Source organism: Pieris napi, chromosome 10 (genome assembly GCF_905475465.1).
Source record: "Pieris napi chromosome 10, ilPieNapi1.2, whole genome shotgun sequence".
In the NCBI taxonomy this organism is placed as follows: Eukaryota; Metazoa; Arthropoda; class Insecta; order Lepidoptera; family Pieridae; genus Pieris; species Pieris napi.
Genome location: NC_062243.1, coordinates 4,269,087 through 4,296,605, shown reverse-complemented (window position 1 = coordinate 4,296,605; position 27,519 = coordinate 4,269,087). Strand labels below are relative to the sequence as shown.

General features: G+C 33.9%; 2 protein-coding genes across 4 annotated transcripts in view; both read right to left on the bottom strand.

Moving 5' to 3' along the window:
- Positions 1-6,923: 6,923 nt before the first annotated feature.
- LOC125053223 (alanine--glyoxylate aminotransferase 2-like) lies at positions 6,924-13,140 on the bottom strand. Its single transcript, XM_047654467.1, has 10 exons — positions 13,044-13,140; positions 12,777-12,841; positions 12,502-12,620; positions 11,416-11,650; positions 10,997-11,090; positions 10,453-10,667; positions 9,900-10,119; positions 8,770-9,014; positions 8,272-8,449; positions 6,924-7,076 (listed from the first exon to the last, which is right to left on the bottom strand). The coding sequence occupies exons 2-10, from the start codon at positions 12,836-12,838 to the stop codon at positions 6,990-6,992; spliced, it is 1,455 nt and encodes a 484-aa protein (XP_047510423.1). The 5' UTR covers positions 12,839-12,841; positions 13,044-13,140; the 3' UTR covers positions 6,924-6,989.
- Positions 13,141-17,838: 4,698 nt separating this feature from the next.
- The window catches only part of LOC125052836 (zinc finger SWIM domain-containing protein 8 homolog), a 32,558-nt gene continuing 22,877 nt past the window's right edge, over positions 17,839-27,519 (bottom strand). For 2 of the 3 annotated variants that reach the window (XM_047653853.1, XM_047653854.1), the window contains exons 25-29: positions 26,220-26,426; positions 24,645-24,901; positions 23,836-24,069; positions 23,130-23,279; positions 17,839-22,649 (exon numbers count right to left, since the gene is read on the bottom strand). In XM_047653853.1, coding sequence (XP_047509809.1) covers positions 22,583-22,649; positions 23,130-23,279; positions 23,836-24,069; positions 24,645-24,901; positions 26,220-26,426 — 915 coding nt within the window. In that variant the 3' untranslated portion in view covers positions 17,839-22,582. The remainder of the gene's footprint in view (positions 22,650-23,129; positions 23,280-23,835; positions 24,070-24,644; positions 24,902-26,219; positions 26,427-27,519) is intronic. The other variant, XM_047653855.1, reaches the window with a different exon arrangement.

Below are 27,519 nucleotides of genomic sequence, written 5' to 3'. Positions count from 1 at the left end.
ATGTTAATAAATTCATCCTCGGCTTATTATTCGGATATTGCATTGTATTCATAATAGCAAAACTTGAACAGCTTATGTTTGGCGATTAATATTCCGTGGGCAATGTTAGTACACGTGCGCGGACGGCGGAAACATACAACCAACAGTACAATCGCGCACTCAATGAGTTTCGTTAAGATTTCAGAGAGTAAGACGGAGCCGCTCCTCAATTATTCAAGCTCTCCCTACTGGTCCGTGTTTCAAAGGGCACAATAGGGGATTCAGGTCGCGGCAACAACGAAAAGATTGAGGGACGTGCATAATATATGGAGGCTCTACGGTACACGTGAGCACGTTATTACGTCGTCATATTGCTTCGCTTTAATAGATACTTTAAATTAAAATGTCAATATCAAGAATGTAGGTATAAAGGCTTGACTCAAATACTTTGAAATAATAATCTGCGTATTTTTTTATAATTGGGAAGGAACCATTAGAAAAAAATATGGTTAAACAGGAACCCACCAACTGAACGACCAACTCTATGCCGATGCAGTTACTGATATAACGCAGAAGGAATAGACAAAAATAAAGAGCACCGTAGACTACTCCTACTGATCCAACGTTAAAAGCGAAATATTAAATTTAATTCGTTTAAAATCTCAATGCCTGTAAAGGTTACACTCTCGGCAATTTATATTTCAGGAGCAAATGAATTCAGATTCTTCAAATATCTCGAATGAAATCTGAAAAGCACTTACGATGTATTATTTCATACGAAATCATATCCATTCATAAAACTAGAAATTCTTTTCATTTCTCTCAGTGAAAAGCTAATGTTAAATGGGATTTTTGTTCATGTTTCACTTCGTTTTCATAAATTACGGTTTATTTCTGTGTAATATGAATGGATTGCGTTCGGTGTTGCGTTAAAACAAATGACCTCTCTACATTTTTAAATACCACCGAGCCACCCTTTCTGCCACGCAACCGCTATTAAAATAAGTTATTGAGTATAAAAATGTCCATTAAAACAATTTTTCATCACAAAATCAAGGTTATTAACAAATATTATTAGCTACAACTAACTGTTATACAATGGCATTGTTTATTTTATTTATTTTGACTGTAATCAGAATTATAGGCAAGTAATTGAAAATTTATTTCAATAATCTTTCACATTTACGATTTTGTATTACCTATATTTAAAGAAACAGGAGTTTAATATTTTCGGTAGCGTTGGACTATACAGCGATGTCTCATGTAATTCTTTATATTAATTGTAATAATTAATTGAAAAAAACAAAAAAAATATGAGCCGTGATTAGTTTGAATACCTATAGGTGAAATCATTCTGTGCAGTAAATTGTATTTTAATACCGTTTGAGAAGTGATATCAAGTGACGGTTAGCACCATTCACGGCAATGACAAGGAACTTAACCAAGAATAATGTCGAGTCGTCATTACGTTTTTACCCCTCGAGGGATTCGGTGGGAAACTGTTTATGTAAATCCAGACGAAAATCTTGTTCCCGCTCACATCTGTTATAGACACTGCGGAATGTGAGGGTCCTTTACAAACCTTCTTTGAGGACACGATTGAACGTAGGTTTTTTATAGCCCGGATACAATCTTGTTCAGGTGTGCTTGCGAAAATCCAGCGAATACGGGGTCATACGTTTTCCGATTTTATTGCATATTGAAATATATTATTTTCTGATATATTTCCATTAGGGGGTTACGCCTACAGTATCTCCGCGTCTTTGCAAATCTAACAATTTATGTAAGGATAAGAAGATAGGAAAAACACGGTACTAGACTTCCTAATATGAGAGCAGTGTACCTACTACGTACTCCATTTTGAGAAATAGCTAGAATTTATTATCCTCGGAAAATTACAACCTTTAAAACTTTTTAAAGACGTCATTAATTAACGCTAAGTTGTCATTAACTCTTTAATAACGCTTCAAGCCGTCTGTCTTTAGGTCGTTGTCGTAATTGTGAACGAAACGACCCCTGCGTTTTAAATATCATTAATTATATCACCATCGATCTTGCTGATCTCGAGCTGTTTTTAAATGGTAGAGTGATGATAAAAGATATCATGCGTATATGTAATTTAAAATAATCATTTTAAAATCTACTTTTAATAAGCATTATTTAAGGTAAAGTTTGTAATATTTATTATGTCCTCTAATAATGAAAATAAATAACGTTCTTGATAAGGAATTTAATTTCAAATATAACGCCAACAAAAGTACTACGCCGCAAAAGATTATAAAAGCTATAATTTCAATTCTTATCTCATTTTCGCAAACAGCAATTAAAGCGAGAATGCTTGGCGACAAAGCTTTTTCATAAGTCGGTCGCCCGTTTGTATATTTTATTATGAATGTGAACTTTTACAACGGTACCGCGAGGATGTACCTACCGTGGGAAATGACAGGGCGTAAGGTGAGCTTGCAATTTGCCTTTATTAAGCATCTGCCGGCGCCAGACAGCGGAATTGCTTGATTCCAGTGCGGTAATGCCTTTCGTAGAAAGTTTCATCGTTAAAAAGAGAATATATGAATAATTGTGAACCTAATTACTTTATAATGTGATTTACCAATACAAGGAAGAATCTGGTCTGATAAAATTAATCGTTTTACTCGTTACCGATAATGTTAAATATCACAGAATACGAAAGTAATCATTGAAATTAAAATAGATTAAGTATAAGTAAATGAGTAGCGTTTATTATAATTAGTTAAAACATTAGTAATTATCTAAAACTTATTTGTTAATTAGATTTATATGTGTATATTTGCTAAGCTAATATACCGAAATAAGTTAGGATTACAATTCGAGTTTTACAAAAAACCTGCGAAAACAAATAGGTATAACATTAATATCTTCTTTACTGAATATTTAGTATAATTTATTATAATAGCCTCTAAAAATTCTCGAGATAAGATTTCCATAAAAATACAGGAATAATGAGATTGGAATTGAATTGAAAGTCATCCTTTTTTTACTTCAAATCTACGATCCGATCCTTTGCTATAAGAAATGTTTTAGAAGAAATTGAATTTTACTTTTGACTAGATTAACAATATTGAGGTTGGTCTAAGAAATTTTAATAACAATTTATTTGATATCTATCAGTCAAATCATCCTTACATTTTTAATATATATCTAAATACATATTTTTAATAATTGGGTTGTATTTTGTAATTATCTGAGGGAATAATAATAATAATTTATTTATTGCAAGAATATGGTACAAAATGTTAAGGTGATACAATCGTAAATCGTTCGCATAATCTGCCACAAACGATGGCGCGCAAATTTGTCTAAAGGAATTTTACATTATTAGTCAAAGTCAATTTTTATGTTATCTAGTCTATTATACAACATTACATCATTAATTTTATATTAATTACAGTGTTTCACGCAAATAATCATTTATTGAATAGTAAATTTTTTCTAAAAGTTATTACTTTTAGAAAAAATTTTAGTGTATTCACTAAGTCGCTTTTTAAAGACTCTAGACGGAAGATCTTTTAATTCTTTTGGTAATTTATTGTAAACATTAATTGCCATACAAAAGGTGTTTTTCCGATACAGTTCCACATTGATTTTTGGCACAGCCAATTTCTTCCCAAAATATAAATACATGGAAGAGATAAAATTTTGAGCTTCTTAAATAAAGGTACGCAACTATCAAGACAGTTTGCTCCACAATAGAAATATAAATATAATCTTGAATTAATGATTTATACTAGTCAAAAAATAAGCAAAAGTATAAGATCCGTTTAACGACTTAAATATCAAAACCTAACAATACAATTTATTAAGCTAATATTGCATTGGTACCGCTAGCCTAAAGGACGCATGTAATCCTCTACTGCAGTGTACGAAACATGTTTGTTAACATACCTAATTTTTATTTTATGTACACTTGATTGTACGATGAAAAAAAATTTAAAACGTCTTATGAGCTACACAGTCTAATCATAACGCTAAATATGACTCCAATATGTCAACACAATGACACTTTTGTCTCCCTTAAAAATAATAAATCAGTGGCGCTACAACATCTTTAGGTCATGGCCTCAGATTTCTGGATCTGTTTCATGATCATTTCAAATCTAATAGGCAAGTATGTGATCAGCCTCCAGTGCCTGACACACGCACAACTTTTTGGGTCTAAGACATGTCGGTTTCCTCACGATGCAAATGTTATGTTCGAGCAAATGTTAAATGCGCACATAGAAAGAAAGTCCATTGGTGCACAGCCGGGGATCGAACCTACGATCTCAGGTATGAGAGTCGCACGCTGAAGCCACTAGACCAACACTGCTCACCCTTAACCTATCTCAATAATCTCTATGGGCTAATCACCCCATGATAAAAATCTAAGGTTTCCCAATTTATTATTAGGTGTGTTGTGGTATAAGATCGATTTCCTCAGGATCGCGACCGCACGAGCCACTAGATGTCAAACATACGATGCGGGCGGTGCGGGTGGCACGCGTCGACACTTCCCATTAATAGATGACCCCTATCAAGTGTGAATTGAATGCGAATAGATGTGAATTATTATGATTCCCACGAATTTGTTTATATAGATAAATGCTACTGTTTTATGTAACAATGACGCCGAATTATACAATCGAAGAAGAAGAAATAACATGACGTTGGGTTATTGTTTGATGCGTCTTCAATACCCCTAGAGGTCTACTATGAGTTTGCTAAAATTGCATCAGACAAATAAGTTTGCGACCTATATATAGCTGTTATTATACAAATCTTTGAAGAGGACTTATTTTACGTTAGTGTGTATACAGTCATATATCGGACTTTGCAAGTGAGAAGTGATTTGTTTTTTATAGAACAGATGGCAAATGGACAGGAGGCTTACCTAATGTTAAGTGATACCGCCGCCAATGGATACTCAATGCCAGAGATCTCGCGTGTGCGTTGCCGGCCTTTTAAGACTCGGTACGCTATTTTGTTGAAGGACCCTAAGTCGAATTGGCTCGGAAATATTTCAGTTGGCAGTTGGTTTCACATTAGAGTGCGCGGCAAAAACTGCCTTAAAGTACCCTCAGTTGTGGAACGACGGACGTCGACGTGATACGGGAGAATTTCGTATTCTGCCTCGACTTACGTTGATGAAACTCAGCTGCAGGTATTAATCCGAACTCCTAATACCGAACTCCTCTAAACACTCTCCATGGTAAATGCGATAGAAGATTCAGAGTGACCCCATATCTCTAGGTATACAACGCCAAGAGAACATGCCGTTCGGAAAGCGTTTACAAATTCATTATATATTGCATGACGGCTGATAACTAATACAATTTTTTTTACCATAACTATAAATCCGTACAAGAATTATTAACGTTCTCTGAAGCAAAAAACGCATACAAACGTTTTTGCCATAACCATTCTTAAGACGTTTAATCGTTACGTCATATTGTCCTGACATAGAATACTCTCATTGTCTACAGGAGTTACAAAAGCCTTTTACAAAACCCTGCTAACGATTTGTCGACCCTACGTCTATTAAAATAAGAGATATAATTCGATACACGAACTGAAGATTAGGATTCTATAAAGGGAAGATGTTCAAGATTGATGTAACGGCTATCAGGCAAATTTGCGCACGTGCTAAAGCCGGCTGCGCAACTTTGGCCTCTTACTAAACACAATAGCCTGAATGACACTGTTATATTATTACTAAGTAGACTTTGAACGTATAGTTACAGTAGAACCTCTATAAGTCGAACATCAAGGGAGACGCCAAAAAATTCGAGTTATAGAGTTTTCAACTTATGGAGGATTTCGACTTAGGCATATTTTGATTAGACAGAAAGAGTTTGAGGTTTATTATTATAAATTTTGAGTTAGAGCACCCGACACAAAGCAAGCAAACACGTGTTTCCATGAGTCATAAATTTATTATTGTATACTCCTAAAATGTTTTCTAAGAAACAATAGTGTACTCACATTGTCGGCAAGTTCTTAAAGTCGGTAACTTATTTTTGTTCGAACAATAGAGATAATAAATTCCAAATGATCAAGTTGTAAAGGTTGTAAAATAAAACGTTCCTATGTTCGAGATACAGAGGTCAAATTTAATTTTTCGAGTTATAGAGTGAAAATATGTACCAAAATGGCTTGGAGGGACTCGGTGATTATTTCGATTAACAGAGGGTCAAGATTTCAAGTAATGGAGGTTTTGGTGTTTTAAGGGAAGGGAACAAAACATTTTTTCGAGATTTGGAGGTTTTTGACTTATCGAGGTTCGACTTAACGAGGTTCTACTGTATTTAGATATGAAACTTATGTTATATATGTTGTTTCAGTTTATCAGTTTGACCTGTATGTGATATTGTTGCAATTGCATATTATTTGAGTACATTATAAAGAATTTGATTGTTTTTCCATTTTAATGGCAAATAAAATTTATTAATTACGATTGAGGCCGTCAAGCACATTTACTCTATTCCGTCAGTGTGTGTATGTTTTCCACTAATTTCTCGGAAACTTAAGTTGTATCCAATTGGGAGATTATCAAAATAGCTTCAGTTTTTTTTTACGTTTCCGGAAGGGCCAAGTAGATTAAAAAATTGAAAATTTAGTTTACTTTTTTTTTTCAATTCGTTTTATTTGTTAATTTGCATAAAACAATACACAACACCAGCGTACTCTGGTAGTACTAGTGACATGCTAGATAATTTTTTAATATAGCAACATTAGTTATTACATTGATTCGTATCTTTTAACAGCTTTAGCTTAAGTTGTATTTCACAAAACATATGAATTATACATAGTTTTGTCAATACTTGATGGTTATTAGCGTTAAATAAAACTTTTTGTAATTTGTACAGTTTATTCAATACATTTTTTATAGTATGATTACATCTAAAGTTAAAATTAATAGGCAAAACATGTTACATTTAAGTACATGGCGTATCTTATATATATTTACAACTTATCTTAACCATGAGATTTCAAATTTACATAGCTTTCACACTTTGCTTAAAACTACTCTTCATTGACGTATCACTGGACTCCACCTTATCACTGATGGGTGTGACTAAGACCTGCAAATTAATTAATTATTAACTTTTGCACCTGAAACCATGCTAACTTGAAACCTACTAACCACTATCTTATAGAGATAGGTGCCACAAAAAGGTACCTATTTATTTGGGCAACGGTAAAGGTGCGTACAGACTATATAACATAGCATGTTATACAACATTGCTATACAACATGTTTCAGATAATGTGGATACTGAATGTTATACAACATGTTAAAATAACATGTTATTGATATGTATGCTAGGACGAACCCAGCATCTACGTTTTTTTGTTTTTCTTTTGTTATTTAAAATGGTTATATAACATTGTTAAATTGCATTGTTATTCTAATGTGTACAGTATTGTTTTATGTTATAATGTTGAATAACAAGTTTACAAAGTTTATAATGTGGACGTGTTATAAAACACAAGTTATATTATATGTTACATAGTCTGTACGCACCCTAAGATAAAGAGATAAATAAAAATATAGTTTTCATTAATTTGCCAATGTCAACTCTCAAACATTGATCGGCTTTAAAGCGTCGTTCAACTTTCAGTACAACGAATATAATCTTTTAAAAACGTATATCAATCAGGTACTCCTAATTATTATGAAGAGCAATGTTTTACTAACAATTGAGTATGCATTTATTTTATCAGGCGTTAAGTTTATCAAATTTATTAACTTGCTTAGTTTGAACTGAACCTTCAATATAATGTTTCCTGTATATAAAATCTTGGTTTATAATTTAAAATGTGATTATATTTAAAGTCGTCTTAAGCTAGATGTATCTTTATGTAACTCTCATATTACACGATTTGAAAGAGGCTTTTGTCCAAGGGAGCGTTTAAGTATTACGTAACGCAATTTTTGGAGATTATTGACCCCCCCCCCATGTAACTCGCCGTAACGTTTTTCAGTACCCAAGTACAGTACTGTACTCGAGTATAGTAAAACGTTTCGTGACCACCTAGTGACTCTTTAGTTACTATTATGTGGTGTAAGTCGAAAATAATATTAAGAATAACGCGTAATTCAATACCCGCCCCGCAACGTAACGTTTTACAAAAGTACCGAAAAAAAAACTCGTTACGTAATACTAATACGTTACGCTCCCCAAGACGGGACAAAGATAAAGGCAGCGAATGAGTTACAAGTAACCTTATCGACTAATATCTGTGAATAAATAATATAATTTTTAATAAATTTTACCTCAATTTTAATATTGGTGATGGGCGTTCTCCATTGGTCATCCAATTCTGACAGCACCCTGTCGAGTGTGTCAACTAATCTGTCTGCATCTTGAGTGGAAAACACCATCGGCGGTTTGAACTTCAATACGTTTGCGTCAGGTCCATCTCTGCTTATAAGTATCTTCTCTTCGCGCATTCTATAAAAAGGAAATCGTTCGAGTCGCAGTCTCTAATCTATCTAATCTATGCGTGCATTATCGTTTCGTTTATAAATCAAGTCGTCAATCGAAACAATTATTATTCTTATAACTTCTGTCACGTTAACCACGTATATGAGGACATAATATAGTACAATTTTATATATAACTTAAATAAATTATATACCTAGATTAAGACTCTACAAGTTTAAGTGTAGGACGTTCAAACGGTCCAAAACATTGAACACTAATTTTAAGTAGAATTTAACTTGATATGAAAATATCAACTCTGTACTAAATAACATTCAAACTACACCTACCTATTAACAACATGTTTCGCTTCAGCCGTCGCTGGTGTTCTTGCATCCCTGTCCGTGACAAGTTCTACTCCAACAAATAGTCCCCTTCCTCGCACATCACCGACTAAGAGGTGCTTATGCATCAAAGCCTCGCATCTGGCCAAAAGATGGTCACCGACACGTCTTGCTCGTTCCAATAAGTTCTCTTCTTCTATCACATCTAATACCGCGTTTGCAATTGCACAGGAGACTGGATTACCGCCATACTAAGACGAAAATAGAAGATTATTTCATTGAATTTAGAAAAATCAACGTAAACTTCCTTTGATCAACAATAAGGGATCAATAACGCTATATATTGTATAAATTATATACCCATGCCATATTACATATGAAAAACGTAGAACAATGCATTGAGAAAATCAGACAAAAACAAAGAAAGATAAATAGAAAATATGGAGGAGGCATTTACCCTAAAATGAGCCATGCCATACTTTAAAAAAAACTTACTTATTTTTTTTCAAATTATGCTAACACAACTGATACTCATATTAAGAAAAGTTTACAAACCAATATGTGTATGGATTCATTAATATAGCTCTAACAATAATAACACTATATATAAGAAATAGGTATCATGGTCACCTGTAGAGTAGGATCTGGCGAAAACAATTTGCATTCACCGGTTTCTTAATATATTTAAATTATGTAATTGAAACCAAGATAAAAGTGACTTTATCTACAATCTAATAAGTTCGTGTCATGAGATAACCCTTTACGATTCCTACGATCTAAATGAAATAAGAGAATCCAAGCATTATAGAAACAAAACTAAATTTAATTTACACTAGACAAATAAAATTACAGATTTTTATTTTACATTCTATGCACTTAAATCAAAATATTTACGATGTGTTGACGTACAATAAACTTGTCGCTATTTTTATTGATAATTTTTAATCTTTATGTTTTCATATGATAACACACGAAAGAGGTTATATTTAGTTACGATAAATAAAAATTATCTTTAATAAAAAAGCTCAAACCGAAACAAGTAATTTTTCGATAGGACAACATTCAAAGTCGGTATGGGACGGAAATTTAATCCAGAATAAAGCTAAAGAAAATTTATTAATAAATTGTATATGTACCGTATTAAAATATTCGACTCCGGTATCAGCGAAACTCCTAGCGATCTCAGGTGTTGTTATAACTGCAGCGACTGGGTGTCCATTACCCATAGGTTTACCCATAGTCACTATATCAGGAATCACGTCTTGGGTCTCGAATGCCCACATGTGAGTTCCCACGCGACCGAATCCGACCTGCACTTCATCAGCGATGCAAACGCCACCTGCTTCACGTACATATCTAGGTGTAAAAGCAACAGTTTGTTTATTTATTAACCTATTTTTCATTTGTTTCACAAAATACAGTTCAAAATAATTCAAAATCATGAAGCTTTTAATGTAGTATGATTACGTGTTTCAAGTAATTTTAATTAGTCATTAAATTCGGTATAACATGAAGTCATATTATGTATAAACTAAGGCATATGCGGTAAGTTACGATTTAATGATTATAATATATTTCCTCTTGGAATGGTCCTAATGTAAGTATTTTTAATACATACAAGTAAAATAATACGGCCTATTCAAAATTTACTCCAGTACTTCGATAAAGTACGTGTATGTGTTTACTTACTCGAAGGCGCGTTTTAAATAGCCATCGGGAGGAAATATTTGTCCTCCACAGCTTTGCAGGCTCTCGGCGATAAAAGCGCAAACACCACCATTCTTATCAGTTGCGAGTTTGCAGATTTTTCCTACTTCATCCGCATACAATTTCCCTAACTCTTCTTCGGACTGAGAGTCGTTCGGATATGTGTATTTTCCTCTATATACGTCGGGTACTGGGGCCTGTGTTAAAGAAAATCGTCTTTACACTCTATATTTATTAACGGGTATGAAATTGGGTGTTTATGCTGATAGTAATATTCTGATTTAATCAAAGTATTAACGCCATAAAGGACCAAATGTTACTTCATAACTCCTCATATATTAGCGAATAAGGGAAAAACATGAACCATAAACGTAGTCATAACTCGAGATTTTTCTCATTTCGCGTCCCCAATACATAACGATATACGTCATAAGTGCTAAACAAGAATTTGAGTATGCTTTTGGATTAAACTCATAAAATAAAAGTACATATTTAATTAAGTTAGACGGTTGCCATGGCAACTCACCACATGAACCCACTCTGGCTTCTCGGGCCCTCCTGGTAGGTTCAGTTTGTAAGGTGACACATCAATCATGGAAGTAAGGTGTCCATGATACGCGCTGGAACAAAATGGCGCTAGTAGCACCCTACATAGGGACCTAACATCGATCACTCACTCTTTCACAATTGGCTCGATTGAAAACTATGCAATTAAAACAATTATAAAGAAGTTTTTATAATGAAAACATCGACCTTTATATCAACGACTATCATAAATATTGCACACAAGTTATGTACATAATATTATGAAGACTTTAAATATTTAAACAACAATACTTCGAGACTGCTTTGGTGAATTAAATAAATAATTTACTAATAAATTCATTCATCCCTGTCACACTTTAAAAACAATTCATAAAAGCACTGTATAATAAAAATGCTTACTGGTCAAGTGTAATAACATCTTTCTTCTTAGTGTGGACTCTGGCCAGGCGTAAGGCTAAATCGTTGGCCTCAGATCCCGAGTTGACGAAGAAACAAACAGAAAGTGAACCGGGCATAGTCTTCACAAGTCTCTCGGCTAGAATCACAATGTCATCATGAAGATATCTATTGTTTGTGGAAATCAGTGACATTTGATTTCTTCCAGCTTCAACGACGTGAGGATGACAGTGTCCCACTGTAAGAAATGTTATTATTATAGAAGTAAGTACAATTTTCTGAAAATAAACAACTTTTTTTAAACAATTATCTCCGTATTTTCTGCACTGTTTCAAATGTGAGGCGACGCCTTAAGCTCAATTTTATCAGAATGCTCTTATTAAACATGACGATAAATATAAATATTTGTACTATTTAAGAATGCAGTTACATTTTTAAACGGTATTTTAATCATTTATGTATGCGGATTCAAGTTTCGTTCCTGAAGGGATTCCCACTTGAAAATCATGAGTTCACTAATAGAAATAGAAGCTAATTATGGTTTATTGTGAGTTCATGCATAATTTAATAAACATATGAATGATAAATAGTGCTACGTCAATTTGTAGATCACGCGTTAAATGTATGTTTTGCCAATTATTAACTATGTCATTGTTTCATTTAATAAAGATATTATATATTTATCTATTACAATTACAATTATTTTACCTACTATTCCTAACTTTTTGCATTTGAATCAGAAAAAATAAATAAAAATTGTATAAAGAAATATCAGAATCGATAGTAAAATAACTTCACATATCATTCCGGCCTAATTTAAAGCCTATATATGTATATATTATATCACCTTCCTTTTAATCTGTGTTTTCTAGAGTACAAGTCTCAGGACAGAGGTAAGAACGTGATTTCGTTTAAAAAATATATGCAAGAAGGACCAGATTTCCAAGCCGAAACAATAATTATTTCTTGAGATTTATCCGGATATCGAACCAATACGTACAAGTGTATATACGTGAACATGCGTTGTGCGCGTTTTGCGGTAAGCGGTAACCAAATATCTTAGATACATGAGTACACTAATGCACTAACCGTGTGCGACATTATTGATGCAGTCGAGGTACCTCTCGCCCGTTTCATCATACATGAACTGGGCAATCCCTCTGACAATTTTCAACGGCGTCGAACGGAAAAACAACTGGCAGGCGCCGCTGTGAAGGAAATTTACTGTTTTTAAACCCCGCCCAAAGTATGTACCATTCTAAAATTGAACCGTTCGAACTTTATCGAAAGAATGCAATAATAAAATTATTACGTTAGCAAGTTCTTAAGTTTGTTTAAAAATAACATATTAATAAATTCCTTACCCAATATATTTTTCTCGAAGTTCAATTGTTTCAGACTTTGGTTTCGATTGCAAATAGGCCATTATCTGAAATATTAAATACACCTCACAGAACCAAATTCAGAAACCAAATAAAGTCACCTACATAAGTAATGTATAATGTGCCGTCAATTAGCTATAGACAACACATTAGCAAATCCCCTTAAGATAAATAAAAGAAAACAATTTCAAAAACTAATCTACTAATTGATTGCCAAGATAATTATGCATTGTCTATATTAATACTTACATTAACTAAGTACTAGGAAACTAAAGTTATAATTAAGCTGACGGTTAAGTCACGTGCAAGATCCAGGAACGGAATGCTACGATACCTTATTTGTAAGATGATTATATAGTCATAGAGGCAGCATCGGCACGCCCTCGTTGCGGCCAATAGTATTTACGTCAATATTATCAGCGCAAACTCTTGATAAACTCATGAACACAAAAGTCACTCGCCACGCGGTTGTCGCTATCGTGCCATGGCGAGAACGCATGGTCGTTAAGGGGCAGTTATCTTGTGAAATAAAACCGGATTAGGTTATCTTTATGGTTTGATGTATATGTTTTACATTATTTGGAATAGTAACAACACATTTAAATAGTGTCGAAAGGATGCCACTTTTTATCTGAATTAATTTTAAAATATTGAATTATATAATATAGATACCAGTAGCTACAACCATTTAGGTAGGCCTCAGATTTCTGTTTCTTTTCCGTGATCACTTCTAATAGGAAAGTAGGTGATCAGAACTGCCTGACACACACCGTCGACTTTTTAAGGCATGCCCCTTTCCTCATGAAGTTTTCCTCCACCGTACGAGCAAGGGTTAAAAGCGAAATTTAATGATATAATGGGATAATAAAATAATAAAGAGGTTCTACAATCAAAACAGCAGTCGCGACGAGACGTTTTTTTGTCGATCAAAACAACTTGCATTCCCAAATTTGTGGCAACTTCATTAATAATTAGTTCGCCCTATGGGTCTAGTCACAATAATATGAAGTATTAACCTAAATAACCGATAAATAGCTCGATACAATGATAACGTCAGGTCAGTGGCCAAATAAATAGAGGTTAATTATAAGGATTATTGACACAATACTTTGTTTTTCGGCTATTGTCTCTTGCACCTCCCTAAGCCATCTCCTTGGGAAGGTTGGCGATCATCATGGCTATTTTAATTTTGGATGCCGCGCTTCTAAACAATGACATGGTGCTCTGACCAAACCATTGTCTTAAGTTTTTCAACCAAGACGTGCGTCTGCGGTCAGGTCTCCTTCTACCTGCCACTTTGCCTTGTATGATTAGTTGAAGGAGCTCGTATTTTTTGGAGTTAAGTACGTAAAACGTGTCCGAAATTCTCAAGTTTACTTTCTTTTCTTAACCGTCATAAGCACTTCTTTGTTCTTCTGCATTCTGTCTGTCCAAGATATACTAAGTAAATATACTATACTAAACGCTTCCAGTTTTTTGGACATAGTCTCGGTCAGCGTCCAAGATTCTACACCGTAGAGCAGCACAGAGAAGACGTAACATCGCGCAATGCGAGTTCTAAACTGTAAATTTAGGCGCTTGTCACAAAGTACGTTTTTTAGTTTTGAAAAGGCGTTCCGCGCTTGTTCAATTCTGCAGCCGATTTCGATGCTAATTGCTATGGTTACCCTTTTCATCAATCACTGTGGCTAGATAAGTAGATATCGTATTTTAGAGACACGTTCCAAGGTCTGATGTTTGAGGTGTATGTGTTGCGTGAAAAGCTCCGGTGTTCGGCTTACTGACATATCATCATATCAATGCACTTAATGTTAAATATAGAACTCCTATCTACAAAATATATAAAAAATTTGATTAATACATACAATATACATGTACTGACGAGCCTAATATTCGTATGTATGGAATTAATTTTTATTTTGCTTACATTCGCTTTACATAAAGAAAATATTATTGTAGGTATATAAATATTTAAAACAATGGCCTTTTACATTTAGCGAACTCAAGAAAATATAATTGGTAATAATTGATATGACGTTATCAACCGCTTCAAGTAACATCAATGCCATATTAATAAAGTGCATTTTATAGTTACAATAAACTTTTCTATTACACAACGAACGCTTCATTCATGATAAAATGGAATTTACAAAGTTTAAAAGGTATTAGAACTATCTAATCACGTTATACAGAGCATATAATATACATTGTAACATGTTCATGTACATGTACTGTTCCAAAACCGTGGTCATTCTACATGAGTCACATTTTGCAGCATAGGTATTTTACGTTGAAGCACTTGTTACTGGCATCGGTCCAACACGAGGAGCATTGAGGAAATTTACTATTTTTCGATTCCTATGAATCGGGTCATCCTAATCTTTTTCCCTTCGGGACTTTCATGCTCTATAGTGTCTGTAATAAATGACACCAATCAAACGGAATATGATTAAATTCAGTTTGCCTTAATTTTGTTATATATAGCCAAATTCTAGTCTCTGTTACGTATATTAAATTGTTCTTCCGCTTCCGTAGCTTATTGGGCATTTAACCTGGAGCTGTAGGTCGGGCGATTATTTCGGCTTGGATTACATAGTAATCTGATCTTTAATATCTATGAAATAGACACAAGAAATCGCAATAAGGCCTGAAGATTGACTTATTCTTATTATTTATTTCGTAATCCTACAGCTAACAAAAATTATATGTATCTTATATCAAACAATTACACAAAAAATATAGCCAGAGATTAAATACATAATATTTAACTACAAAAGGGTTCAAAAATTTACAAAAGGAAACATTTAATTTATTATTAAAAAAATATTCAATACAGTTAACTAATATATACCTAATTTGGCTGTGAGAAAGAAGAAATTGAGGGTAAGTACGTGAAGGTGTGTATGTGGGGTATGCTTCATGATGCAGGTGATTTGCGCTATGGATATTCTTAATACTCCTTTTAACTTGATGATTTCATTCAAAAATCTTATAAACTTGGGATTATTTGCCACTGTCGTTTTGGATGCTTGGTATTTATCTTAAAATAGTAATCTATGTACTTGCAATATACGTATCATAATTTATGCATTGTTTATATTAAATAGACACTAAAGGTTCATATATTATTTATTAAACATATTTCCGTAATACGCAAAGTGCATACATTTATCTGACTGGCGTATCTTATATAATATCAATTAATCCAAGACCCTGAAAATAGTGTATTTCCGTATTTGTACTGCAATACCTAGGACCATCTGCATATCGCTATCGTATTTATATAAAAGCAATTATAAATGTTATCGCTTAACTATCGGGGTCATGTTATGAAATATTTAAATCTTTAATAAAATTAGTGTAATTAATTTTACTGCAACCAAAATCCGTGTGGCACTTCTGCTATCTCTATACTTTAATCTATTGATTAGACGTTTATTGTATTAAATATAATTAATTGGATTGATAACATGAACCCTATCTTAAGTAGCGTTTAAGAAAGTGTTACCCTAGTTTTAATTAACTGTTTTCATTTTAAAAAAATATAAAGAAAAATGTTTATGTAATTATTTACACCCTGTAGATGCACCTCCTATGTATAAACTATACATTATCTAATAACTAAATATACTTTTTATCTTATGTAAACATGTTTAAACGAAAATAGATCGTTCGCAAATAAGTAAATGTCACTATAATATTTGTAAACAAACATTGTTGAACATGCGGAATTTTCCGCAAAATTATACTTTGTTATAATAATCTATTTATTTACATAATTTTCATTATTTAACTAATGGTTTATGAGATTTAAAGATAGTCATCAATAAAAGGTCACATGAACTAGACTGTTTCATACTAAAATCATTTTCTTAGTGCTACATATACTGCATTCATTAGGTTTTTACATACAAATGTGAAGATAGACTTCGTCTCGGTTAGTGCTATTCGATATTTTAGTACATTATCTACACATTCACGAGGGCAATAGATGTTACGAATCGTATTTAAAATTTTTGTGAGTATCAGTCACTAAACACCAATTGAAATTCTTACAATACTAAATGTGGTTTTCCTACCTAAAGGGAGAATCGCTGCATGGATCGCGGTCGGATACTTTTAAGTACTATTTAGGGTATGGACGTCATCGTACCTATTGCAGCAGCCCCTAGGTATCGCTACAGATTTGACAGTAATATTGAATAGTTTTGCAACAAATCTTATAGCCAAGAATCCTTGTAAGACAGTTGTCAATTTATACCTCACACGAATCTCATTCATTAATACTTGACAGTAAAATGATGTTTCACAACGACATGAATCGCCTTATCATATACTCACACATATCTGTAATCCACACACGAAAAATATATTTATCCCGGAGATGAAAGTGGCGCCTGGTGTGTGACGTTAGGCCGCATATAAAATGACATCCGTGGATACGTGAGATGATAGCAAATCTTTATCGAAGAATTTTCAACATCAAGATAATGATTTGATAAGAGGCGGGATTGAAATATTGATGCATTTTGAAATCACAAATCACTCCTTATTACCGTTGAAACGAACTTGTATCTCTTTTCATCACAGCGTAATTGTAATTTGACTAAGAGAGATGAAAGAATACTAAGTTAAAAGAGTGCAATAAGACTGATTTAGTTTCCTTAGGGGTTTTTATTCAAATAGAAATATATTTTAGGAAAATTCAATTTTGAACTTTAGATAGTATGATTTGGTATACGTACACCAACCAGGAAGTCTTCTTACCATCTCCCCATCTATTAAAAATGTCAGGCGTTGTTATTGTAATTGTCTTAATAATAAAGCTGAGAATCAGTTCCGTTTAGTTGTGTAAATAGACTAAAATGCTGACGGTACACTTAACTTATCTTTGCCCATGCACCAGCGTCGTGAGAAACATGAGCCCACTTTACTAAACTTTATCGTCATATTGAGAAACAGCACTTATCTTTTGTTTAATAAATCGATAGAATTCAACTAATACTTTTAGCCTCGCAATCATGAAATAAATAAAACACAAAACTCTTAAATATAGAATAAGTATATTGAATAATTAAATAATGTTATTTTAAATATTTCGCCAAAAAGACTTATGTGATATCGTAAAATTAATAATAAAAATTATCTAGAAGTCAAAACATTTTGAGTTGAAGAGGAAACATACGATACAGTGGGAAATAGGAAAAATCACGTTGTGGGCCGACATGCAACCGCGTGTACTTACCATCTCGAAGCATTGCACGCTCACATGGAGGCGACAACGCGCAGTGTACGGCCGCAATCTCAAATCGTGGGCGACTATCGCTCCACTAATAACTTTAATATAGTTACAACCATTTGCGATATAAGAAATAGTTAATACAAAGTTCCTGGGCACTTAAGGAAGTCACAAAGTATAGAAGCTGGCTCGCATCCTACATCCGCGAAGCTGTCTCGTTACTATAGGAACCGAACAAAGAAATATGGCCGTCAATAGTGCAAGTAATTTGGTCAAGCAAAGAAATTCTCGCGTTGATATAAATTACTTGCCTATATCGAACCGAAACAACCATTTCGCAATCTAATAATATATGCTAAGACTCACGAACCGGTCCGATGCGAAAAAGTCGCTTGTGACATTTCATTTATATTTTTAACAAATTAATCTAAGATTAAGTAAGCATGAATGTCATTTATATTTTGAACGCAATACGTTGGGATATTACTTGCTTGAAATTGAACATCCATGAATCGTTTCATTCAATTAAATGTGATCGATTAATGACAATGAAAACTCTTTTGATGTTCGATTTCCTTCAAGCTGATCGACCTTGTTAATAGAGACTTGCTTTACGATAGAGATCTTTACGTTCAATTTCGGCAATCGTGTCGCATGCCCTGTTACTTCCAATAGCGATCCTAACGTTTTATGTATGCAATCTATATAGTTCTCTCAATATCCGCTGTAGAACCTTGGAACCGTGCGGTAAAAACTCAATATTAAAGTTAACGCCGCCGCTATTGGGTCAGATACAGGTCTCTATAAACAAAGCCCACTAAATTAAACTACTTGAATATATATGAACGAATCTCTTTATCGAAATAGTTCAAACTGTAACTGTTACATATTTTAATAGGCGGAGACACCACACTTACAAAGTGTACAATTAAACTACTGTGTATAAAAAAAAAATTATGCATCGTTCCAGGGCCAACTTCAGTGACGTCGTTGTGATGATATTTGCAATACGAATTGGATATAAATCCATTACCAAAGAGTTTATAAAATACATAGAACGTCAACCATATTTAAATACTTCACGTCTTCAACAATGCAATGAAAACAATTGTACAATGCGCAATAGATATTATGTTGAATTTTATAATATTATCTGTGAACAAACCATTGACACGATACTGCATTAAAACTACGACATGCATTAAACGACTATTTATAAAATATGTTTCATTCTAACGTCTTAAAATTACGAAACTAACGATATATATTTTTTTACTTTTTTTTTAATATAATTTAAGTGTAAAAATAGTTCTTTGAGACAAAATGTCAAAGCACTTTACGCTAATGAATGGAGGACAATGTTCCAAAATTAATAATATTGACCGAGAATGTATTGCATTAGTTATGTAAATATGTATTAGGGATACCTGACCGTACTGCAAAGAAACTACATTATTCGCAAAATAATTATGGACGGCAAGTGAATTATGAAATTTAATTTTATTGGCAATTATGTGATTGAACTGAATTTGACGTCCGGAACTATTTAAGTTCAGTGCATTAATATTGAAAAGCTTTTGCGAAAGCTACGAAATTTCATTTGGGCGCAAAGTACATTTTACATTTAACGCGTATAGTGGGATTTAATTAAGTGATTAACAATCTAAAACCTTAGACCCAAACGAACCTCCATACAAATTCATCCAAAAAATATGCAGCCGATATTAACATCAAAATTGAAATTTTAAATATTTAAAAATATCGATTAACGCTGAACTATAAATGAAGTTAAATATACGGCAAAACTTTGTTAAATTCATATAAAGAACGAACACCAAATAAAGTTTTCCCATAGATTTCCATACAAACTTCAATTTACTCTAACTAGCATTCTAGAAATTTACTAACTACTGAACGTCGAAAACATCCACACGTCAATGTTTGCACGTCTACTTAAAGATTGAACTAACCCTAACGACACACGTCCGGCAACTCTCATCATTCCGATATCTTAACATACCCACAACCGGTAAGGAATCTAGCGAATAATTCATCTAATCATACAACAGCAAATTACGACTAAACCGGCGCATTTAATTCATCGATCGAACTTTAAGCGGTCCAAACTGTATTTAGCTCAGTCTTTACAAGCTGTAGCAGGACTTGACGTCACAGCTTAAGTACAAAAATTGTCACCTGTATGACATATGTTTTATTGCTTCTTTACAGGAGAATGTACTTACTATTTTAATACTAACAATATTTTAAATTCAATGCAGTTCAAGGCCAAATAGTCGGTATCAATATAGTAGTGAATCCGAAATCGGAATGAGTCGTTGCCAGTTCCTATCCTACATTATAATATTTCAAAGTCTCTCAAGAAGCTACATCTCATTATAATATTAACTTGTAAATAAACTTACTATAGTTAATAAAACGCTCGTAATACCCCGCAAAAACCTCGTTACGGAAACACTCATGAATTGCAAATTTCGACAAGAGAATATCAAAAATAGTGTACCGACGGTTCTCAGCTACGATCTGTCTTATACTATACAAGGACGATACACAAGAAAGGAAAATGGGAAATTTCAACTACCCAAAAGTCGGAACGGACCAATTGGGTTTAGATCTTATATCTTTATTTATAGGTTAAGTTGATAATCGCACTTGAAGCTAGTAGTAATCGTAGGAGATCTTTTAACAAGGACTATGGGAGCGTTCAAGTATTACGTCACTCAATCTTTGGGAATTATTGACCACCCCCATGTAACGCGCCGTAACGTTTCGTGACCACCCAGTGACTTTTTACACCTAAAAGTTACCATCGTGTGGTGTAAAGTACTGGAAAGTCGAAAATAATATTAACAATAACGCGTAATTCAATCTCCGCCCCGCATCGTAACGTTTTACAAAAGCATACCCCCCCTCTGCCAAAATTCGTTACGTAATACTTGAATGCTCGCTATGCCAGTAATCGCCTTATATTTTTAATTTATTCTTGAACCAATTTACCCATTCCCCTTATACTAGCATTTTATCAAACCGAATTACAACACGCATTGAAAAGACAATACAAAGCGAGTGCACATCTAACTAGAAACATTAAAACTGCAAGACGGATCCTAAACACGAAATACAATTGTTTCTTATCGTTTTAAATGTCTGGCGATAGACATCTCACAGTCCGACTACGAGGCGTCAACGCTCGGCTGATGCTAATCAAACGACCCCACCCTTATGAAACAACATTTAATTGCCGATAAACGCTGACATCCGACTCTCAACTTGCCAAATTACTTTCAACTCAAAACAACAGTTCTACTACGCAATATTGACCAACTTAGATCAACAATAACTAGCAATGAGCAATTAACGCTTAATTAAGCGACACGGAGATCTTTAATAATTCACTAATGGACGCGGATGAGTATTGTTTGATGAATAACGGTAAAAATCTTAAACAAAATTAATGATAACGTCGCTAACAAACTAATATAAAATACCGTTTCCACGATCGCACACATCTGTGTTCGGATCTGTGTTCACATGAATAAAATAATCGAGATCTACGTAGAAAGTATGTAAATGAGTTCTTAAACTAAAAATGGAAACTAAATGAGCTATAGTCGTGAAGCTTCACTGGTGTCCAATGATGTCCAAAACCATTGACTAGGTAAAGAGTGGATAAGTTTAGTTGACTATATAAGACAAGCCTTTCAGTCCAAAACAGACTAATTTCTCTAGATACTTATTATTTGCTCGAAGACCATCACACCGTTCTAATTTGTCGAAATAAATGTATCATCGACACTAGTTAATAGTTGTTTTTACGTATGCTGATTGAAATATTTTGTGCAAAAACGAAGAATTTGTTCGATTTAATATCAAAATGACTGATGTTAAGAGTAAAGTTGTTTAAACCAACTTTAAACTTCAGTACTAAATGTTGTAGATTATTTTTAGTATATATTTGATACAATACAATTCTCAAAGATATAAAAAAATAGTCAAACATTTTAAATTTTTTTTTTTTAAATACGCACAAATTAGTCACATTAAAGAATTCGCAAGCTACAAGATGAGATCAACACAGTGCGTAGTCCCTTTAATGAACTTAAACACAAAATATAATTTGAGCAGAGAAAACGAGAACATACATGATCTGCTCAGTAAAATTTTAGCATAACGACATTTCAACAGCTTTCCTAGATCACTTCCAGTCACTGTTAGCTACTTATAGTTAAATATTTAAAGTATGAAATACAATTTATCTAGCCTAGAGGCGCTTATAAAGGTATTTTACCACAAACGTTTGCCGTGTCGGTGTAAAAAACGTTTGATCTAGTTTTATCGTGAAGCAAGAGTAGTTAACAGTGAGAGCAAAGCGATTAAACTGTACAATTCGTGTGGGTGCGTACGTGCGTGCGTCCAACGTACGCGTGCACGTTCAAAGTGTGTGTGTGTGATGGCGGATGTGCCGACATCGTCGCGGGTGTGACAGTTTGCGCGCCGATCCCCGCGCCACACAAACTATCGCCTGCCGACGTCATTTGCCGTTCGTCTGAAGCGCGGCGTTCAGCTGCGTCCACAAGTCCTTCTTGCACGATTTCGATCTGTCCCCAACGGTTATAGTCATTTGGGAATGCACACAATCATTCCACGTCCTTCACATAGATTATTGCAAATCGGGACGGAGGTGGAATGACTATGGAACACACCGAACACGACAAATATTGAACAACTTTCGTGCCATAACGTCTACATCAGATGACATTTTAATTTGAATACATTAAAGCGTGTACGTATAAAACAGCTTACCCTATAGTACTCGCTTCCAGCAAATTCGAAAGAAAATTTTATAATTATAATGTTTGTGTAAAACTTCAAAAATAAACATTCAGATAAAAATTGAAATGTTTTAGTAGTACATACATACATACATGTACAATACATAATACATTGTATTTAGAATAATTATGATCACTACAGTTCGCATTCTGTATAGCGTTGTGGCTTAATTCAAAGATTTAATAAATGCCAATATTACAAATACGAATAAAACCAATTAAAATACGTCAGTCCGTAGACCATACCTGCGTAGTGAAGCCAGCCATTCCTTAAACTGGGTGTTTCCTTCAGGTGTGAGCTGAAAAGCCGTACGCGCTGATAACACGATACCAACAAACTCCTCGTACTCGACTGCTGTTAAGTGGTATAGCTTCTGATGGATGCATTGAATGTACCTAAAACAACAAAATATGTAAATTAAATATTTTTTTTTTTTTAATAATATAGACATAAAATATCTACATTATTAAGACTTAATAGAAATACATATTTTCTTTTTAAATAATTATTACATTGACGCCTAATGAGTAGTCTGAAGGTTGACTGCAATGAACTAAAAGTACAAAATTTAGATTTTTCAATATAAAGAATGGCTGTCGAATACAACTGTTGTTTTGTATAGAAAAAATGCTCTAGGTTTTTAGACTTAACAGTGAACACTCTAGATTTTTGGATTTGGGCATTAATTCTAATAATAGAACAGGGGGCAAATGCATACCGCCGCCCATGGACACTCTCAATGCCATAAGGCTCGCGAGTACGTTGCCGGCCTATTAAGAATTGGTACGCTCTTTTCTTGAAGGACCCTAAGTAGAATTGATTCGGAAATACTTCAATAGGCAGCTGGTTCCAACTTCCACATAGTGGTGGTACGCGGCAAAAACTGCCATAAAAACGCTCAGTTCCACAGTTACTCAGTTCCAGCAAAATAATATAATTTAGAATACTTACATCTGCTGACACTTGTGCACGAGTGGCGCTAGTGTGCCCCGTAGATGCTGCATCACGAGGTGATGAGGGCCTCCCCTAGCCAGCCAATGGGCTGACTCAACGCATAACTCGTATAGCACGAACGGTGAAACCACAGAGTTAACTGCGCAAACGCAGAACTGGTGTAAGTATTGCGCACCTAGACGTTTCGATATACGCAGAAGCCATTTCACATGATCGCCGTATGGGGGATTCCTGAAGGTTTAAAACATATAAATACGTGTGTAAAAAAACTAGGTTATAACATTTTTTTTTTAAATTTTCAAGTATTTGCTTTTACTCATTTAGTTTAAGATTTATTTGTATTAAATGAATTAATTCACAACTAATGTTTGGTATCGTGTTAAACTAAGGTGTCAAGAGAGAGGAAGGAGAGACAGAGGAGAGATAGATAGAGGAGAGATAGAGAGAGGCGAGATAGAGAGGAGAAAGAGAGGAGAGGGGCCAGATAGAGAGGAGAGAGACGAGATAGATAGGAGAGAGACGAGATAGATAGGAGAGAGAGGCGAGATAGAGAGGAGAGATATGGGAGAGAGAGAGGGTAGAGATAGGAGGAAGAGAGAGAGGCGAGGTAGAGAGAAGAGAGATGGGGGAGAGAGGATAGAGATAGGAGGAACAGATGAGACATAGAGAGAGAGAAGAGATAGAGAGAGAGGAATACGATTTTAGATATTTTGCAAAGGTTTCAGAGATAAATCTAAGTGCGAACTAAGTCTCCTATCAAAAAGATTTTGTCATGACACCGATACCAATATTCCTTTTTTCCTTACCTTCCGAACTTATTCTGCGGCCTATCATCGTGGACCCTCCTGGCTTGGGTTTCCAGTGCAAGCATTCCAACTCTATAAGCAGCGAGTAATCTCCTTAACTGCGCTTGGGGTAAGGCGGGTGGACCAGCGCCAGGTACTTGTGGGACACTGCCCATGGGCGGACCGTTATTCACGTGTGCAGTACTGACTGGCACAACTCCCACGGCACCCACTGGTTGATGGGCGACAGGCAAAGGCGGCGGTATCGGAGCGGGGTGCTAAAGAAATTTTTTTGTGTAATGTAAATTGCGGAAATAGCGAAAATTAACTTGAAGAAAACTTTATTTTTATATATAAACAAAACGGTGTCTAATAAGTATTAAACCATTTTTATATAATCTCATTCGGTAATACTATAATTATGAAATAAAATACAAACTTTTATTGGCATATTTTATATACATACTTCTTAAAGAAAATTAATAAATTAAATTAAAGCATTATTCTCCTAACAAAACAATGCTTTACAATATTTTTTAAATTATTAAACTACAATGTGTCCGGACCAAGGAGGTTTCAATTCAATTTAAGTACACATAATCTGTGGTTAGCGCGCTGCGCGCTGGTTCCGAGCCAATAGACCAAACCCGAACTTTTTCCATGTGCGCTATTTCGTACATAAGAATTTGAGTAATATTTTGTTGGATAAAACTTTAGTAGCAAAAGTGTCATGCAACACCGACGATACCGATGAAAATTTAACTCAACGAATAGTCTTTTTCCAGAAAAATCAAGAAAAGCGTACGACAAATGTTACCAAGACTTTATGACTTGGAAACCAATAGCTATGAGATTAAATAAAGTAGTGTATGCAACTGCATATAATTAGGTATTAAAACATAAGTGTGATAAAATTGTTAAAAAAAGGGTGCGTGCACTTATGTACGTGCGTAAGAAGTTATACTTCTTTGGCTTTCTTTATTTTTTTTTAAATATTAAATAATTAATAATAAATATTTAAGGTTAATAATTGAATAATGTTTAGTATATTATTCAAGTATTAATTAATATTAATAATAATTATTATTTATTATTTCATTATATTATTCATTCAATTTAATAATTAGGTATTTTTCATAACTTTTAACTAAGTAACAATAGGTCTTTGTGAAAAAGCATTGCAAAATTTTTTTGAAAAAATAATTACAACTCCTGTATTTGTTTAAAAGGTACTACAAAGGTCATTATGGTCATTCAAAATTCTTGGCATAGCTGCTAACGTCACGCATATTCTATTCCTTTTTACTTGTAGATTGTGTTATTCCCATCTCGCTCGCGCACGCTCGGCGCCGGCTATAATCACACTGATAATTTTGTGTCACGGTGCGCGCGCATCGTAATATTTCACTCTCATCAATAACGCGCCTAAAGACATCTTATAATATATTGTATAACTACTATACTATACTACTATATATATATTTGTATAACTTCAAAAAATTAACAATAAACCTTACATACGTTCAAGTGCTGACATAATGCCCTTTCTACAATCAGACATTGTGCCGAATTCTACATCTACGTTCATTAACTTACAGTCACATTGACGGGTATAGGCTGGTGTGGAGGCGCGTGGGGCTGCATTGGGACGTGCTGGGCCACCTGCGCCACTTGAGCCATCTGCGGGTGCTGCTGCGGATGTGGTGCGTGAGGCGGCACTATCCCGCGCACGAAGTACTGCGGAATCGCGAACTGGGCGCCCGGGTGAGCCGGACCTGCGCCACCGTACTGAGGGCACTCGAACTATACAAGGTGTACGTAGTTGAATTTAAATTCTCAACTAGAGTCTGGCTAATGAAAGATAATTGAATTATTTGAAAACTTTCCGATGGCAACACATAATGTCATTGAATTTCTTAGGTTATTATGATTTATTGTCTTGATACTTCATGCATTTACTCAATTTTATTTCTATTCAATATTTTTTCCGAATAGTTAACAGGTATAATAGCCTAAACTTTGTTTTATTGATTTTTTGGATTCTGATTTTGATTATTCCGAATAAAGTTGTGTTTTATATTAAATATAGTTTTAGTTTTCCATGCAATGCTAGTGCTACGTATATTATTTAATTTCATAGAAATACAGTTACTATCAATGTAAAAAATAATAAAATAAAATCAAGTATCATGTAAGTTTAATCCACAAAATATATCAAACTTTTAGGGATACCATACTATTTTTTTTCGAATTTGCCTTTGCGCTTTTTCGTTATCTTCTTTCATTAGCGAGACTCTATAGCTAAGAGTTTGAATAAAATATCCAAGCAAAGGTTATATTTAGTAGCACTTTTTAATTTGAAGTTATTATTTAAAAAAAAGGAACAAATTCTTTTAAAGTCTCTGAGTTTAAAACGCGATCAACGAATTTTAAATTTTCATTAGAACTAGTTAGTCACCATAATTAACATCATCAATTTATAATGGTTCATATCTATTACGAAGTGTACGACAAATTCTTTTATTAAACATATTTACTTGCAATTAGTATTATTAGTGAGTTTGTTTTAGAAACTAACCAAAATAAAAATCCAGTTTTTACCAACACATACGGTGCCTTTCAATGCAATCGCACCCAACCCAAATTAATCTCAGAAAATATCTGATTATGGCTGATAGCCGACTGCACATGAACGAGAACACAAAATAAAAATTTACTTACAGTGCGTTTCATTTGGAGTCACACACCAATTTCCGAAATACTTGTTGTTATTGTTAATAATAATAATACTTGTTGTTGTTGTTGTTAATAATACTTGTTGTTGTTGTTATTGAACAATACTTAAAACGTAGGGATGTTAAAGATTAAAATATTGCGTAATAACATATTCGCTCAC

What these genes read in the sequence shown, in the direction of transcription:
- LOC125053223 (XM_047654467.1), bottom strand. Translation starts at nt 12,838, where the DNA reads ATGGCCTATTTGCAATCGAAACCAAAGTCTGAAACAATTGAACTTCGA. An exon ending in TATTTAAAACGCGCCTTCGA is followed by an intron (nt 10,120 to 10,452) that starts GTAAGTAAACAC and finishes TTTTACACCTAG; the next exon opens with ATATGTACGTGAAGCAGGTG. An exon ending in TCACCAATATTAAAATTGAG is followed by an intron (nt 7,077 to 8,271) that starts GTAAAATTTATT and finishes ATTAATTTGCAG; the next exon opens with GTCTTAGTCACACCCATCAG.